The sequence below is a fragment of the Kogia breviceps genome, chromosome 5 (genome assembly GCF_026419965.1).
Source record: "Kogia breviceps isolate mKogBre1 chromosome 5, mKogBre1 haplotype 1, whole genome shotgun sequence".
Taxonomy (NCBI): Eukaryota; Metazoa; Chordata; class Mammalia; order Artiodactyla; family Physeteridae; genus Kogia; species Kogia breviceps.
The window spans coordinates 104,089,586-104,105,786 of NC_081314.1; the positions used below are offsets into that span (position 1 = coordinate 104,089,586).

At 40.1% G+C, this 16,201-nt stretch overlaps 2 protein-coding genes across 33 annotated transcripts in view; one reads left to right on the plus strand and one right to left on the minus strand.

Annotated features, from left to right (window-relative positions):
• Positions 1–16,201, plus strand: part of DCBLD2 (discoidin, CUB and LCCL domain containing 2) — an 856,719-nt gene that overhangs the window by 828,421 nt on the left and 12,097 nt on the right. For 2 of the 4 annotated variants that reach the window (XM_067034824.1, XM_067034822.1), the window contains 2 exons: positions 1,706–1,843; positions 2,554–2,991. In XM_067034824.1, coding sequence (XP_066890925.1) covers positions 1,706–1,843; positions 2,554–2,991 — 576 coding nt within the window. Of the gene's footprint in view, positions 1–1,705; positions 1,844–2,553; positions 6,435–14,227; positions 15,154–16,201 lie in introns of those variants that run through there. The other 2 variants (XM_067034823.1, XM_059064847.2) reach the window with 2 other exon arrangements.
• ST3GAL6 (ST3 beta-galactoside alpha-2,3-sialyltransferase 6) overlaps positions 7,181–16,201 on the minus strand; it is a 78,790-nt gene continuing 69,769 nt past the window's right edge. For 13 of the 29 annotated variants that reach the window (XM_059064859.2, XM_067034843.1, XM_067034842.1 and 10 more), the window contains 4 exons: positions 15,252–15,438; positions 15,013–15,150; positions 9,572–9,724; positions 7,711–8,513 (listed from right to left, as the gene is read on the minus strand). In XM_059064859.2, coding sequence (XP_058920842.1) covers positions 8,427–8,513; positions 9,572–9,724; positions 15,013–15,150; positions 15,252–15,438 — 565 coding nt within the window. In that variant the 3' untranslated portion in view covers positions 7,711–8,426. Of the gene's footprint in view, positions 8,514–9,571; positions 9,725–11,543; positions 11,596–15,012; positions 15,151–15,251; positions 15,439–16,201 lie in introns of all 29 variants that reach the window. The other 16 variants (XM_067034836.1, XM_067034844.1, XM_067034847.1 and 13 more) reach the window with 5 other exon arrangements.

Below are 16,201 nucleotides of genomic sequence, written 5' to 3' on the forward strand. Positions count from 1 at the left end.
TTTCCTTTTGGAAAACTTGTCTGGTTTGTCCCATGTATGTATCGGTCTTGAGGAGACCAGCTTTACGTGAACACTAGGTAAGAAGCAGAGGATTGCCGTCCTGGTGACGCTGTGTGTGTATGTGCGTGTCACTCTGCTGTGGATATTTACTGCAGTGGAGTTCAGCGGTTTACGAGTCAGTGAAGTCTGCTATCTCTGCCATGACTTGTCATCTTCCGAATTCCTCCTCTCTGTGGCAGGTGGCAGGTTGCTGCAGGTGACACCAGGGGCCTTCTGCGGGCATGTCTCCCACTTCCCATTCTCACCACTGGAATGAGTTAGGGGTCAAAAGAGTTCACTGTGATGAGGGTAGAAAAGAGCAGTGATGGGGGCAGGTCTTGGGCTGCTACTTCTCGCTGTCGTCCCCCCGCCCCCCGCAGGGTTGATCTTAGAATTTTTTAAACTTATTAAAGACCACTGCTATAACAAACTATATCTGGCTGCACTATAATAGCAGTGATTCGCTTCAGTATATGCTTTTGATAGAGATTTCTACCGTGTTCTGCTTTGCATTGGATAGTCTTATCAAAGCAAAAAATAAGTTTGAACAACTTAAGGAACTAGAAAAAGAAGAACAAACTAAACCCAAAGCTATTGGGAAGAAGGAAATAATAAAGATTAGAGAAGAGAGGAACAAAATAGAGAATCGGAAGAAACAGAAAACAGCAAGTGTTGGCAAGAATGTGGAGAAACTGGAACCCTTGTGCACTGTTGGTGGGAATGTAAAATGGTACAGCTTCTGTGGAAAACAGAATTTTTTGTCAGTTCCTCAAAAAATTAAAAATAGAATTACCATATGAACCAGCAATTCCATTTCTAGGTATATACCCAAAAGCATTGAAAGCAGAGTCTTGAAAAGATATTTTTATATCCATGTTCATAGCAGCATTATTCAGAATAGTTAAAACATGGAAGCAATCCAGGTGTCCACCAATAGATGGATAAGCAAAATGTGGTTATACACATAAAATGGAATATTAAGCCTTAAAAAGGAAGCAAATTCTGCAATGTATACTACATCGTGGATGAACCTTGAGGCAATTATGCTAAATGAAATAAGCCAGTCGCAAAAAGAAAAATAGCATATGATTCCATTCATACAAGATACTTAAGAGTACTCAGAATTATAAAGACAGAAAGTAGAGTGGTGCTTGCCAGGGGCTAAGGGGAAGAATCAGGAATTACGGTTTACTAGGTATGGAATTTCAGTTTCACAAGACGAAGAAAGTTCTGGAGATGGACGGTGGGGAGGGTTGCACAACAATGTGAATATGTGTTTAATAACACTGAGCTGTTCGATTGAAAATGGTTCCGGGCATTCCCTGGCAGCCTAGTGGTTAGGACTCCAGGCTTTCACTGCCGTGGCCCCGGTTCCGTCCCCGGTCGGGGAACTGAGATCCTGCAAGCCGTGCAGCGCAGCCAAAAAAAAAAAAAATGGTTAAGATAGGAAATTTTATGTTGCGTATATTTTTACCACCAGAACAACAAAAAAACAAAACAACCACCACCAAAGAAACCAAAAAACCTTGAACACAAAGGCTGGTTTGTATAAATATTTGTTATAGAAATGGCTTAAATGCAACAGGATTTCTCCCTTCATATACTGTTATCATTTCAGACGTAGCTTTCTATGTAATGGTCTCTTTTGCTTACGATCACAATGAAGGTTGGTGGAAAGGAATGAAGCAGTTTCTTCCTGCCAAATCAGTGGAGCACGAGGAAACCCCAGTTCGCTACAGCAGTAGTGAAGTGAATCACTTGAGTCCTAGAGAAGTCACCACGGTGCTGCAGGCTGACTCTGCAGGTAACTAGTGCAGCCACCATGGGAAGGAGAAGCTGCTGCGCTCACTGTAAAGCTGTGAGATTTGCAGTACCTTTTATCTGTTTCATGTATAGGAGATGAGCTAGTTTCCAAATATAGAACCACTTTTTTAAATGACCTCGAGAGAGTCATTTCTGTGTCTTAAATGTTCTTATCCACAAAATTGGGGTACTCATTTCTAAAAACTTTGGGTATTTTGTCTGCTTACCTGAAATTTCATTTGGTTTCATTGGGCGTTTGGGGGTTTTTAAAAGGAGAGCAAGAAAGACACAGTGGCCTCACAGTATTTATCCTATTAACCTAGAATATATTTTAAACATTTCCTAATATTTGAAAAAGAAAAAAAATCTATGAAATTATTTTCCAAGATGAATAGTATTTCAGTAATGGAATATTTATTTTCCAATGAAGTACTGTCTATAAATCTGAAGAACATATATACTCTTTATGCAGACTTCCATGAATGAAGCTTTCTGGCACATCGACTTACTACCATGAGTTATAGGGTAGCGTCTTTAGTTTTAATTTTTGAAGTTAGTTCTTGCGGGAAAATCCATCAGTCTCCATTGATAACAAAAGTGCCACAAAGGGGTGTTTGTTTTCGGTGCAAGCCTGCAGCTGCCACCCTGAATTATAGGCTCCGTGCCTCATGAGATAACTTTTCTGTTGTCTGTGTTTTGCGATACCCACAGAGTATGCACAGCCACTTGTGGGAGGAATTGTTGGCACACTCCATCAGAGATCTACCTTTAAACCAGAGGAAGGCAAAGAAGCAGGCTATGCTGACCTAGACCCTTACAGCTCCCCTGTGCAGGAAGTCTATCATGCCTATGCTGAACCACTCCCGGTTACTGGGCCCGAGTACGCAACCCCAATTGTCATGGATATGTCCGGGCACCCCACAGCTTCGGTTGGCCTGCCCTCAGCGTCCACTTTCAAAGCTGCAGGGAACCAACCTCCCCCTCTAGTGGGAACATACAACACTCTTCTCTCCAGGACTGACAGCTGCTCCTCAGCCCAGGCCCAGTACGATACGCCCAAAGGTGGGAAGCCGGCTGCAAGTGCCGCAGACGAATTGGTGTACCAAGTGCCACAGAGCGCACAGGGAGCGTCAGGAGCAGGGAGGGCTGGTGAGTGTGGTGTTTTTAAGGAAATCCTTTGAAGGTGATGCTGCTCTTACAAAGCATCGTTTTAAAGCACATGGCCTTTTTAAAACTGTATTAGTGGTAGTAATATATAGAACGTATTACATATCTGTCACGGATGTGGTTGGGGGAAATGTGATGACCGAGGTACAGGAAACTACTAATCTTGCCATCTTGCTTTAAAAGTGTTACTGTAGCACAGTTACTGCTTGCCTATTAAATTTCAAATATCCTGTTTGTTACTACTGTAAAACACTATTTTATACAGAAAAAGCTCCCTACTATGCACTTCAGAGAAATTAAAAATCACTGAGAGTATTTATTACCAATGCTGCAGTTACATTGATGAACTCGAGATGGCTCTGTAAGCCTTTCTGGCAATAACGCATGGTACTGTTATAAAATGTCTGATGGCTTGAAATTCTGCTCTTTGTGAAAGGTGGGTACTATCATGACTTCTTCCTCTTCTATTCCTATATTGCTTTTTGAATTTTTTTTTAAAAAATAGTGACATAATCCTTGTTTTGATTGCAGTCGTATATACTTATCCATCTTTCCTTAGGAAGAGCTATAGCTGGGAAACTGACCTGTAGTGAGCAGAGTGATTTTTCACTTTCTGACACCCTAACGAGCTTTAACATTTCATAGCACACAACTTGGCCTCATCCCCGCTTGTTCCACCCGGGGCCCTTGGCGGCCAGCCCCGTTCTTGTGTTTATAAATGCTTGAGTTTTTTCAGTGGGTGATGCTTGCTTTAACAACCCCATTATTTCAGATCCCCTAATGTTTCCATGTGAAAACAGGAACAACTTTACAAATTTAATAAGTTGTAAAGGAGATTCTCCGCCCGGAACTTTTACTTGCAATGGAATTTTTCCTAGGAGAGTTGTGAAAAGTTGAGGGTTTCTAAAAGTGAACACTAAACAACACCCACTTATATTTATCACGGTGAAAGGCAAAATCATGACTCCTGGGGAGTCATATAAATTACCACCCCCTGCCACCAAAAAAAGTAACCGAATTTGTCCTCTTTGGTTTTATGTATACAGGTTATTCTTTGAATCTCAAGGTAACTTGTTTTTAGTCGAATAAAGAAATACTTGTTTTCCACAGTAAACTACTATAAGAAATGTAAACCCAGCATGTATTCTTCAGCTCTGTGTGATTATGGCATCTGTGCGGTAGGGGGTGCAGTCCTTTATATCATACCTTAGGGAACAAATGTTTCAGCATCCTAGCAAGGGAAAATTCCTGTCTTGTTTTTGATACCTCTGGGCAACTTCTTTGTCACCATTTGCCCAGAACTAGTTTAAATGACTGAAATAGAAACCATGTGCAGCTTATTAGCGTTAGTGTAGAAACCACCTTTAAAAGTCTTTAGACTGGTAAGATGATATGGAAGCTGACCATAGGATTAAAATATGTAAACTTGGCATCCCCTCTTGTATCAATCAATATAAACCTTAGTTTGCATACTTAATATTGAAATATACTTCCCCATCAGGTTCTAGTCGTTTCTTTTAGCCTGTGCCACCAGATGATGGCAGAATATGCTAAATTTGACTAATGATGTACAGTGTTCATTTTTTGCTTCAGTGAGTCTATCAGTATTGTAAAACATTGCTTCAAAACAGAACTGCCTATTTCTACAGCCTCCCTGCCTTCTAGTTGTATGATTTTGTTGGTCTTATTTTCAGTGGCTTTTCCTTTTTCCAACAGACTTTTGAGGCATAATTTTATTCACTGAAAAACCAATACACATTTTGTTTCAAAATATTTGAAACAAAAAGCACAGATGTTGAACTTTTATTAAAACCTATGAATGTGTAAAGCACATGTATTAATGCAGTCATCCCCTTTCAGGTGGGAAGAGAGTAAACCAATTGCTTTATTTTTTTATTCATCCTTAGTATACAAAAATATACTTTTTCTCAAATCATATGCCTGTTTGAAGCTTTAAGTGAAATGATTTCAGTAACTATCTCATTTTTCCAAAGATGCTTGCTATTTTTGTGTGTATCTGATTGTTTCCCCATAGAACTTTTTTTTTGAGAAGCAAATGTTTTCTTAAATAATGCATGTTTTAAGACTTGATTCATATATTGCCACTGTGCTGTTCTTGAACTACCAATAATTTTTATAAAATACCTAGTTTTTACTACTATTATATATTTTACTTTCCAAATGAAGAGCTGAGCCTGATACAAAGGGTTGTACTGGTTTGTACTTTTTCTTTTAATTCGTATGTTTTCATATTAGAGTTTTGTTTTGGGTTTTTGGTTTTTTTTTTTCTAATGTTACTATGTCTGCTATATATACAGCTTTGGAGACAATCAAATAACAACTGAAAATGTGAAAGTAACCATTTTTTTACAAAATTCCCTTGGAATTTTTATTCTTTGCTTGAAACATGTAAAAAGACAACTCACTGTGGCTTATTGGATTAAATTCTTTCCTGTTAATGCAGTTGTAAAAGTAGAATCAGACAGTGGTGCAGGAAATGTGGCCCTTAAGGTTTCATAAAATTACACTGGCTTCGCTGTTACTTGATCTTAGGAACTGGCACAGTTAAAGGGAAGATATTGTGAATGCTGATTTATATTTTATTGAAAGCTGTAAATCTAAATAGATCCTATTGGTATGCAGGGTCTAGCCCAGTTATTTAAGTTCACGTTTCACTGTTTGCACTTTGTATTGAACAATGGGTTTATTCGCTGTTGAAATGGTTCGAGCAGAGGATTTATACAGTAACTGAAATTAGGATGTTATGTATACACTTGCCCTCCTCCCACCCCCCCACCCCCCCCACCCCCCGAACTGGAGGGAGCAGAAAATGAGCTCGTTTAAATATGAATGTGGCTGTAATTCTATGGAATGTGATAAAGCTTGAACTTCTTTCCCTGGGCTCCACATTGTTACCTGGAGAGCAAGAGGGTTACAGAAACACCATGTCAGATAATACAATTAGAAAGAATGAATAGATTAGGTGGGACAATAAAAGCTTTTCAGCCCCTCTTAAGAGAAATCAATGAAGCTCTGCTTATTTAAAAAAAAAAAAAAAAATTACCTACTGGCTCTGCCTTTCAGTTCTGAACTTGAAGTCCCTAAACTGCAAAAATCTAAGGAAGAGTTGGATACTTTTAGGTCAACTGTGGCACCAATTCTCATTTAATCCAACTTGTGACTAGTTTCTTCTCATCTCCTCCTCTTCTTTTTTGGCACTGGGAAAGGTAGAAACAAAACATGTATTGAAATACGTATTGGAAATAAAAATGGCTTGAGTGTCAGTGATATTCTCCCAGAATGTACTTTTCTTACCTCGGCATGTACTGTAGTCACTCAGTATTTGTATATGTTGCTAGAATTTAGGATGTATAAATAGTGAGATTTTAATGTGTTCATGTGTTTTTAATAAATTGTATATATGTCTTGTTGAGGTTTTTTTTTTTGTTTTTGTTTTTTTGCTTAAATAAAACAACCTCGAGGTTTGTAACCTTTCTCATACCATGCAAAATGCCAGATCCCTCAACTTTAAGATCAGATTTTTATGGCCAATATTATAGTACTTACAGTAACATTTGAAAATGCCACCATTGGGGGGTTTTGGAGGTTTGGTTGTTTTTTTTTTTTAATTCATTATTTTTGGCTGTGTTAGGTTTTCGTTGCTGTGCGGGGGCTTTCTCTAGTTGCGGTGAGCAGGGACTACTTTTGGATGCGGTGTGCGGCCTTCTAATTGCTGTGGCTTCTCGTTGCAAAGCACGGACTCTAGGCGCGTGGGCTTCAGTAGTTGTGGCGTGCAGGCTCAGTAGTTGTGGCTCACGGGCTCTACAGTGCAGGCTCAGTAGTTGTGGCACATGGGCCTAGTTGCTCCGCGTCATGTGGGATCCTCCCGGACCAGTGCTCGAACCCGTGTTGCCTGCATTGGCAGGCAGATCCTTAAGCACTGCACTACCAGGGAAGTTCCTTCCATTGGTTTTTGACATTGACTTTCTCTGTAGCCAGCGCCATCCTTTCTGAAGCCTGAATTACTTTACATCAAACTCAGCTTCAGCAGCCCAGCTGCAGCCTATGGCTGTGTGTGGTATGAGGGAAAGATCACATTGAACAGCTGTGCCTTTTCCACCTCGAAGGAGTTACCAGAAAAATCAAACGAGACTGGTACGGTGCAAACATATGCTGGGATTAACAGAACGGAGTCCATATTTATTGTCTAGGTCTGGGTTAAATCAGCTACTAGTTTTGTCCCCCTTACACCACTTTCAAGTATGTCACTTATTTATTTCTGTTTCTGATCTAATATTTATACACTCTCTTTAGAGATGCAGGCTATTTGTCAGTGATAATTATCACTGTCTCCCAGTGATAATTATTGTTCAAAAGATGCCATTTCTTGCCATTCCTACCTCTTCTGACAGCTTTTGATTCCAGCCTTATAACCTCCACTGTTCTCTTCACCCCTTGTCCCCCCCCCTCCCTCCCCATAGCCTTTGGTTATAGTCAGACATTAAAATGAAAAGGGAGACGAGTAGCTCACCACTTTTGTCCAACTGGCTTGTTTGCAATCCACAACACTCTTCTCTGGTGCACCCTAGGTAAGCTTTCCATTTGAAGATGCGATTTAATCATGTGGACAATTGGTTTCTCATGAAAATGCCGTTTAAATCCAGAAAAAGCTTGACTCTTCTTAAAGTTTACTCATTCATGTCTTGTCTTTCCTAATTTACTTCCAATAAACTTCGAAATTTTAATGAATAAATTAAACCAGGCAAAAAATGTTTTAAGAATTTTCTCCTTCTTGAGCTTGCCTAGTTCTACCAAACTACTCATCATGATCATGATTTAACTTAACTGTAGAAAAAAATGCTTAATTAAGCCAGTATGATCTTAGATTTCCCTAATCATCCATGCTTAGGGTCTGGTTTAAGATTCCAGTCAGGTTCCTCAGGTAGAACAAAAGAACCAAACAATTATCCAGAGAGAGATACAGAGGCCTGAAGTGGTTCCAGCATGCCAGCTCCCCACCAATTTACAGGAGGCAGATAAACCTCTCAAATGTCATGTCACATTCAAAATCTGCTGTGGTAAAACTAAATCCCCTTACTTATTAGGAAGTCACATCCCTTAAAAAGTCTAAGATGAAGTAACTATAAAAAGATACTTAAAAACACCTCAGAAAACTAGCTTATTTTTAAAACAATGCAATGAAAAATTCACTCTCCCTGATATCTTAGCATGTCTTGGTTTCCATAAATTAAATATATTCACAGAAATTAAGCTGGTGGTTATGAAGCACCAGGCAGCAACAGACTTAATATACATAATTTCTTGACAAGTACATCCAACATATTTAAAAATAAACTAAAAATTGCTGTGTAAAAATAAAACTAATACTGTTAGCATCATCTTCTGAGTCTGTAGGGTCAATCTTGAGTCAAGTCGATTACAAAGTTTTTTTCTATAATGTCCTTCAAAAAGAGCTGCTCTGCAGTCACATTGTGATATGCATTCTAAAGAAGAAAAATAAAATAAAATCACCATCTATCCCAATCTCAAGATGTTAACAGCAGCAGCAATAGAATACGCTGTAGCTAAAAAGCTTAATTAAAAACTCCAGTAATAAGTTGCATGGACTTTTAACTTATCTTTCTCATTTCTTTTTCATTGCTCATTCTTGTGCCAGAGCTTTCCCTAAAGCCCACTCTTTCCACTTAAACCACCACATAAGAGGCTCCCTCACATCATCTTCTAGTCTACTGAATTATGGTATAAATCTAGAAACCAGAATTTGAAAGTGTTAAGTTCTAACCTGAATAATATCACTTTTTCAGCTTATATAGTATTTAGGGATGAGGATTTAAGGGGACTGGTTTCATGTCATGGGCTATATCCATATACTTAACAGCAAATCATTCACAGTTCAATATTTAAAATGTACAGGTAACATTTTAATCCTATCACTGTGCCACTAATCTAAGTTATAATTAGGGAAATAGGAAATTCCTTCCCATTTAATCAATTAAAGTCAAAATCTTATGGATCAAATCCACCATTAATCCCCACTCAAGAGAAGAATGATCTAGTATAAAGGTTTACAACTTTTCTGACCATGAAGATTCTTTCATGAAGTTAAAATGTTATGGAACTTGTCATCGACCTAACTGAAAAACTACATGAAAATAATTCGTATGATTATGGCCATGCTTTTAGGTGAATTTGAAATATCTCAAACAGCAGGTTTCTATCTATTCAAATAGTGCAAATATGATACAGTATCTAGGGTAAGGCTTGGTCCCTGTATAGGTTTGATGAGTTTCTCCCAAGGGTCTGAGGCCAACAGATTGGGAACTGCTGCTGTAGTAAGAACTCTGGACCTGAGTCCTAATTTCAGCACTTGCTATCTCTGTAAACCCTTATCAGGCCATCAACCCCTCAAAACCTGTTCCCTCAGTAAAATGACAGGGTGAAAAGGGAGAATATAAGCTTTCCAACTCTAAAGATCAAAGATTATACCAAAATGTGTATATATATATATATATATATATATATATATATATATATATATTACCTTATTCATCAAAGACATGGTGGCATTCCCAAAGTAGTGCAAAGGACTCTTGAGGTCAGAAAAGTTGTACTTAAAACCAGCAAGGTGAACTTCATGACATATGTGAAATGCCAACGTAATGGCAATAATTCCTGTTGTTGGGTGTTTGGGTTTCTGGGGGAGGAAATGAAAATTTAGGGAAAAAATCCAAACACGGTACCTGTTTCCAAAACATTTGGGTGACCTAATCTTATAAAATAGCATCTTCTGAACATTTGATCAGGACAGAAATACTTCAGTTAAATCCTTGTCATGCCCTAAGGCTCAAGCCCCAAACAGTTAATATCCTAACTCTGAATATAAAGTGTTGCTTGAAATCTTAGAAAGTCTCTCAGGTATCACTTAACTGCAGTACTAGTCCAGAAGACAGCTATCAAATGAAGCCTTTAAGGAAAAGGATGCTGCTGCCTTGTATTTAAAAAACACACCGAGTCAACCAACTTGTGGAAAAAGCAAAGCCCGAGAATGTTAAACCCACGTATGAAACGTAAGGACAGCTTAATTCACTAATGGATAAGATCATGCTAAAAGGATTCAAGTAATTTAGCCTTAAAATGGTTCTATTTTATAATGCTGATAATTTAGCTCTAGGGAAAGACGGCTTTAATCAAGTAACTTCAATAACAAATTGCCATGGTAATGATCTGACTAGAAAACAAAGATTCTAGATGTATATACAGATTAAAGTCACAATCTCAATTTTGTTTTTAAATTGATTATAATTTTAACTAAATTTTAACAAAAAAGAAAGAAACCAAGCATCCCCCCCTTCACATGTACATATATCCTGAAAAACAGTATAACAGGCGTTCGGCAGAAGGGTCTTGGCATTCAGTTTTCATTCTCGTTGGATGGCCTTCAGAGGCAAAAACAAGATATATCTTAAATTTACTAATACAAAAATTCAAGGAGATTTTCTTTTGATTAAATGTTTCTTACAGATCCCATGGAAATTACATATGATTAATTATGATTTTGAGAAAAAGAAAAAAAATCAAAGCAGCACAATAAAATCAGATAAACTCCAGGAAGCAAATTTGTCTGAAAGCCTAACAGCCTTTTTCTTTTTAAGTCTTTTTTTAACATCTTTATTGGAGTATAATTGCTTTACAATGGTGTGTTAGTTTCTGCTTTATAAAGAAGTGAATCAGCTATACATAAACATATATCCCCATATCTCTTCCCTCTCGCATCTCCCTCCCTCCCACCCCTCTAGGTGGTCACAAAGCACCCAGCTGATCTCCCTGTGCTATGCAGCTGCTTCCCACTAGCTATCGATTTTACAGTTCACTCCCCTAGTAAGTTGCCATTCCTGCTCTTCAAGATGACAATTTCATACCTTTCTATCCAACAGCTCTACCCTTCTTCCTACTTTGTGAGTTTAATCCTTATTTTTCTTAGAAAACAGAATCGATCAGACAAGAGCTATAGCATCTTCCCAATTCCAAATCTACCTTCGTCTTTAACCATATTTTCAGTGCTCACTCCTATGTGGATGAGATGTCCCTGTTCCTACCTACGGCCAACCTCTCCACTCGTGCACTCTATTTTATCACATTTCTTTTCTCAACAATTTCTCTTCATCATCAATATTTCCCTCTATTGAATCATCCCCTTCAGCACACAAACATACCATCTATCTTTCTTTAAACTAAAAAAGAACCTTCTTGAACCTATATCTTCCAACCATTTCTCTGCTTTCTTTTCTAGCAAAACTCCATTAAAGTTTTGCCTCCACTCACTTGTGTCCCATGTTCTCTCTCTTTAACCCAGTTCAGTCAGGCTTTCTTTCTCTTTCTTATCCTTGTCCATATCAATATGACCTCCATGTTTCTAGGACCACATCTGACATAGCTGACCTCTCTGAAATACAGCTGTGTCCCTCCCTTGGCTTCTGGGACACTGTGTCCTACTAGAACATCAGTCTACTTACAACTAGTTCTAGGATCATCTCTAAGTAAGACCAGGGTCTTCCTGTGCACCACCTAAAACAAAAATCAAGGAACAAATCTGATCTTACTTCACATAGGAAAGTAAGAGCTGAAAAGTCACAAAATATACATTCAGAAGCTGTCCTTTCCCCTCAAAATTACTACAAAATAGGGTTTAAATTCAAACTATTTATGCTTTTGGACTTGGGAATTCCACTTTCAGATGTCCTTCCTACAGAAATCACACAAGTGTGCAGGAAATCTCTAAGTACATGCATTTCTACATTACCTATAGAGGATAAAAGCTGGATATAAAACTAAAGGTCTATAAATAGGGGAAGGGTTAATTAAATGGAGAATGGAAATAGCAGAACAGTATCTATAGTATAATCACAATTATACTAAACAAACAAAAAGTGCTTGTGTTTGTAAATGAATAGACAAGAGTCTATGCAAACAATAAATGCTGCGAGGATGTGGAGAAAAGGGAGCCCTCTTGCACTGTTGGTAGGAATGTAAATTGATACAGCTACTATGGAGAACAGTAGGGAGGTTCCTTAAAAAACTAAAAATAAAATTACCATACGACCCAGCAATCCCACTACTGGACACATACCCTGAAAAAACCATAATTCAAAAAAATACATGCACTCCAGCGTTCACTGCAGCACTATTTACAATAGCCAGGACATGGAAGCAACCTAAATGTCCATCAACAGAGGAATGGATAAAGAAGATGTGGTACATATATACAGTGGAATATTACTCAGCCATAAAAAGGAACTAACTAGTGCTATTTGCAGAGACATGGATGGACCTAGAGACTGTCATACAGAGGGAAGTTAAGTCAGAAGGAGAAAAACAAATATCGTATAATATAGCTTATATGTGGAATCCAGAAAAATGGTACAGATGAACTTACAAAGCAGAAATAGAGACACAGATGTAGAGAACAAACATGGATACCAAGGGGGGAAGGGGGGATGGGATGAATTGGGACATGGGATTGACATATATAATTACTATGTATAAAATAGATAACTGGGCTTCCCTGGTGGCACAGTGGTTGAGAGTCCGCCTGCCGATGCAGGGGACGCGGGTTCGTGCCCTGGTCCGGGAGGATCCCATCATGCCGCGGAGCGGCTGGGCCCATGAGCCATGGCCGTGGCCGCTGAGCCTGTGCGTCCGGAGCCTGTGCTCCACAACGGGAGAAGCCACAACAGTGAGAGGCCCGCAACCGCAAAAAAAAAAAAAAAAAAAAAAAAAGAGAGAAAATAGATAACTAATGAGAACCTACTGTATAGCACAAGGGACTCTACTCAATGCTCTGTGGTGAGCTAAATGGGAAGGAAATCCAAAAAAGAGGGGATATATGGATAGGTATAACTGATTCATTTTGCTGTACAGCAGAAACTAACACATTGTAAAGCAACTATACTCCAATAAAAATTAACTTTAAATAAAGTGCTTGTGTTTGTAAATGGAAAGACAAGAGTCTAGAAGGATATAAAAGGCAATAAAGCTTGGGAGATAATCTGAGTTATGGAGAGAAGAGAAAAGAAGGATGATTTCCTTTTTTAAAAACTACTCCTTTGTAAAAGCTGTTTGATTTTAAGCATGTAATATTTTAGAATTTCTTTATCATCCTGAAGAAAAGATACAAAATATGTGTTTATTTCTTTGGATTTTACCCAATTACAAAAGGAAAAGCCTCATTTCAGTTGAGATATCACAGTACACAGTTACTCAAGCTTCAAGTGAAAAACATAGCCTGCCACTGTATGGGTCTAAAGAGTATTTTTTCCCTAGGGAATGTAGACAAACAGGGCTGCTAGAGTCAGAGTCAATGAGATTCCTTATAATTAAAAAGAATTAGGGACTCCCCTGGTGGCGCAGGGGTTAAGAATCCACCTGCCAATGCAGGGGACACAGGTTCAAGCCCTGGTCCGGGAAGATCCCACATGCTGTGGAGCAACTAAGCCTGTGTGCCACAGCTACTGAGCCTGCGCTCTAGACCCCACGTGCCACAGCTACTGAGCCCATGCACCCTAGAGCCCGCGTGCCGCAACTACTAAAGCCCACATGCCTAGAGCCCGTGCTCCACAACAAGAGAAGCCCCCGCTCGCTGCAGCTAGAGAAAGCCCACGTGCAGCAGCGAAGACCCAAGGCAGCCAAAAAATTTTTTGTAATTAAAGAAAAGAATTAAAGAATCCAGTCCTGCTACTCTGCACACAGCCAGCCTATTAGCACCCCCATTAAGACTCTCCTCCCTTGGGCTTCCCTGGTGGCACAGTGGTTGAGAGTCCGCCTGCCGATGCAGGGGACATGGGTTTGTGCCCCAGTCTAGGAAGATCCCACATGCCGCGGAGCGGCTGGGCCCGTGAGCCATGGCCGCTGAGCCTGCGCGTCCGGAGCCTGTGCTCCACAACGGGAGAGGCCACGGCAGTGAGAGGCCCGCGTACCCCCCCCCCAAAAAAAAGACTCTCCTCTCAGACTTCCCTCATGGCGCAGTGGATAAGACTCTGTGCTCCCAATGCAGGGGTCGCAGGTTCGATCCCTGGTCAGGGAACTTGATCCCACATGCATGCCACAACTAAGGAGCCAGGATGCCATGAGTAAGACCCAGTGAAACCGAATAAATAAGTAAAAATAAATATTAAAAAAAAAAAGACTCTCCTCCCTACAGAGCACTGAAGAGGAGGTCATGAAAGATAAGCCACTTGGACGTGCAGAGGGAGACCCCAGAAAGGCTCCAGAAGGGCAGAAAAGGGACTGACTTCTCTGGTGGTGCAGTGGTTGGGATGGGAGTCTGTCTGCCTGCCGATGCAGGGGACACGGGTTCGCGCCCCAGTCCGGGAGGATCCCACATGCCATGGAGCGGCTAGGCCGTGAGCCATGGCTGCTGAGCCTGTGCGTCCAGAGCCTGCGCTCTGCAACAGGAGAGGCCACATCAGTGAGAGGCCCGCGTACCGCCAAAAAAAAAGAATCCACCTGCCAATTCAAGCCCTGGTTCAGGAAGATCCCGCATGCTGCAGAGCAACTAAGCCTGTGCGCCACAACTACTGAGCCCACATGCCACAACTACTGAAGCCTGTGTGCCTAGAGCCCGTGCTCCGCAACACAGAGGAGCCACCGCAATGAGAAGCCCGCGCACCCCAAGGAGGGGTAGCCACCGCTCGCCGCAACTAGAGAAAGCAAGTGGGCAGCAACAAAGACCCAATGCAGCCAAAAATAAATAAGTAATTAATTAATTAATTAATGGCAGAACCCCACACACACTTAAGGTTCTTTTCCTTGCAACCTGAGAAACATAAAGCTAAAATCCAAAGATATGTGATTTCACTAACCCAGACATGAGTGAAGCCCACCTCACGACTCGTGGTTCTCATCCAGTTTCCAAGAGCCCCAAAGACCCTCTGTCCCACCCCAGTGAGGTCTTTAGTTTGAAATTGTGCAAAGGAAAATACATACCTGATTTTTGGGAAACACTTTCGGGAAATGAAGCAGTTCATAAGCTGCTGTTCTGATAATGAAAGGATCTAATATTCTGATCTGATAAGGTTTATAGATCAGATTTAATGCTGGTTTCTTCCAAAAACCATTAGTGTTCTGAAATAAAGAAAATAGAAAATACAACTTGTTGTTGTCTCTTTTTTTTAATGAGAAAAAAATGAAGGTAATTGGAAGCCAGATCAATTTTGCCAACTTACTATTTTGCCACCTGTCAACAATTCCCACAGCCACTTTAAATCAAGCGGCTTAAAAGCAGTGAGAATCACCGTAGTATTAGGATCATTGTGATTGGGATCTGAAAAAACAGATTCTGGATAAAAAAGTCGGAAGGTAGTCCTTCTCCCAACTTCCTCTTCATGTCCTAAAATAGGACCATTATTCATTCTGTGGGTAGTAAAACACAAGATAATGTAGACCAAGCACAGTATGGGTCATGTCCATCACAGTCCTCAGAGATTTCAGAGCTGGACAAACATCGTCAGCCCTGTGTAGCCAGGGCTCTAAAGCCACACGGCAATCCGTCAGTCTTCACGAGTAACAGCCAAGGAGGTAACTCCCTTTCGTGAAACAGCTACTTGATCAAAGGCAGAAACATTCATTTGTGTTTGAAAATTAACTGTGGGGACACCGATAATTCATTCTTACCTCCAGAAGAACTGAAAACAAAATGAAACAAATGGGAACATAAAACCACAGAATACTCAAGCTAAAAGAGACATGGGAGGACATCCAGACAAAACCCCTTGTGTGTTTGTAGATGAGGGCCCCCATGTACATAGAGATAAAGTTACTTGCCCAGGGTTACACAATCATGTAGCAGGTGGACGTGTGTCTCAGTGACTGACAGGCAAGAGTCACAGTTAAGGTGATTTGAAAACCCACCAAAATTGTTGTGCTCTGAAATAAAGTAACAACAAAATTGCTATATTTATACCCAAGCACAACCAAATGAATGACTATCTCTGGCATGAACCAAAGAACCACAAAGGATCCAGTGTTGGGTTTGTGGATACTCAAAGCCAAGGTTAGACATACACTATTTATGCACACGCCATGAAGGTGTGCTATGAAAGGAATGCACTGTTCCCAAAACACTGTCCCCTAGGAGGTAAATACTGTTTGACCCTTTGCCACTGACTGTGATATA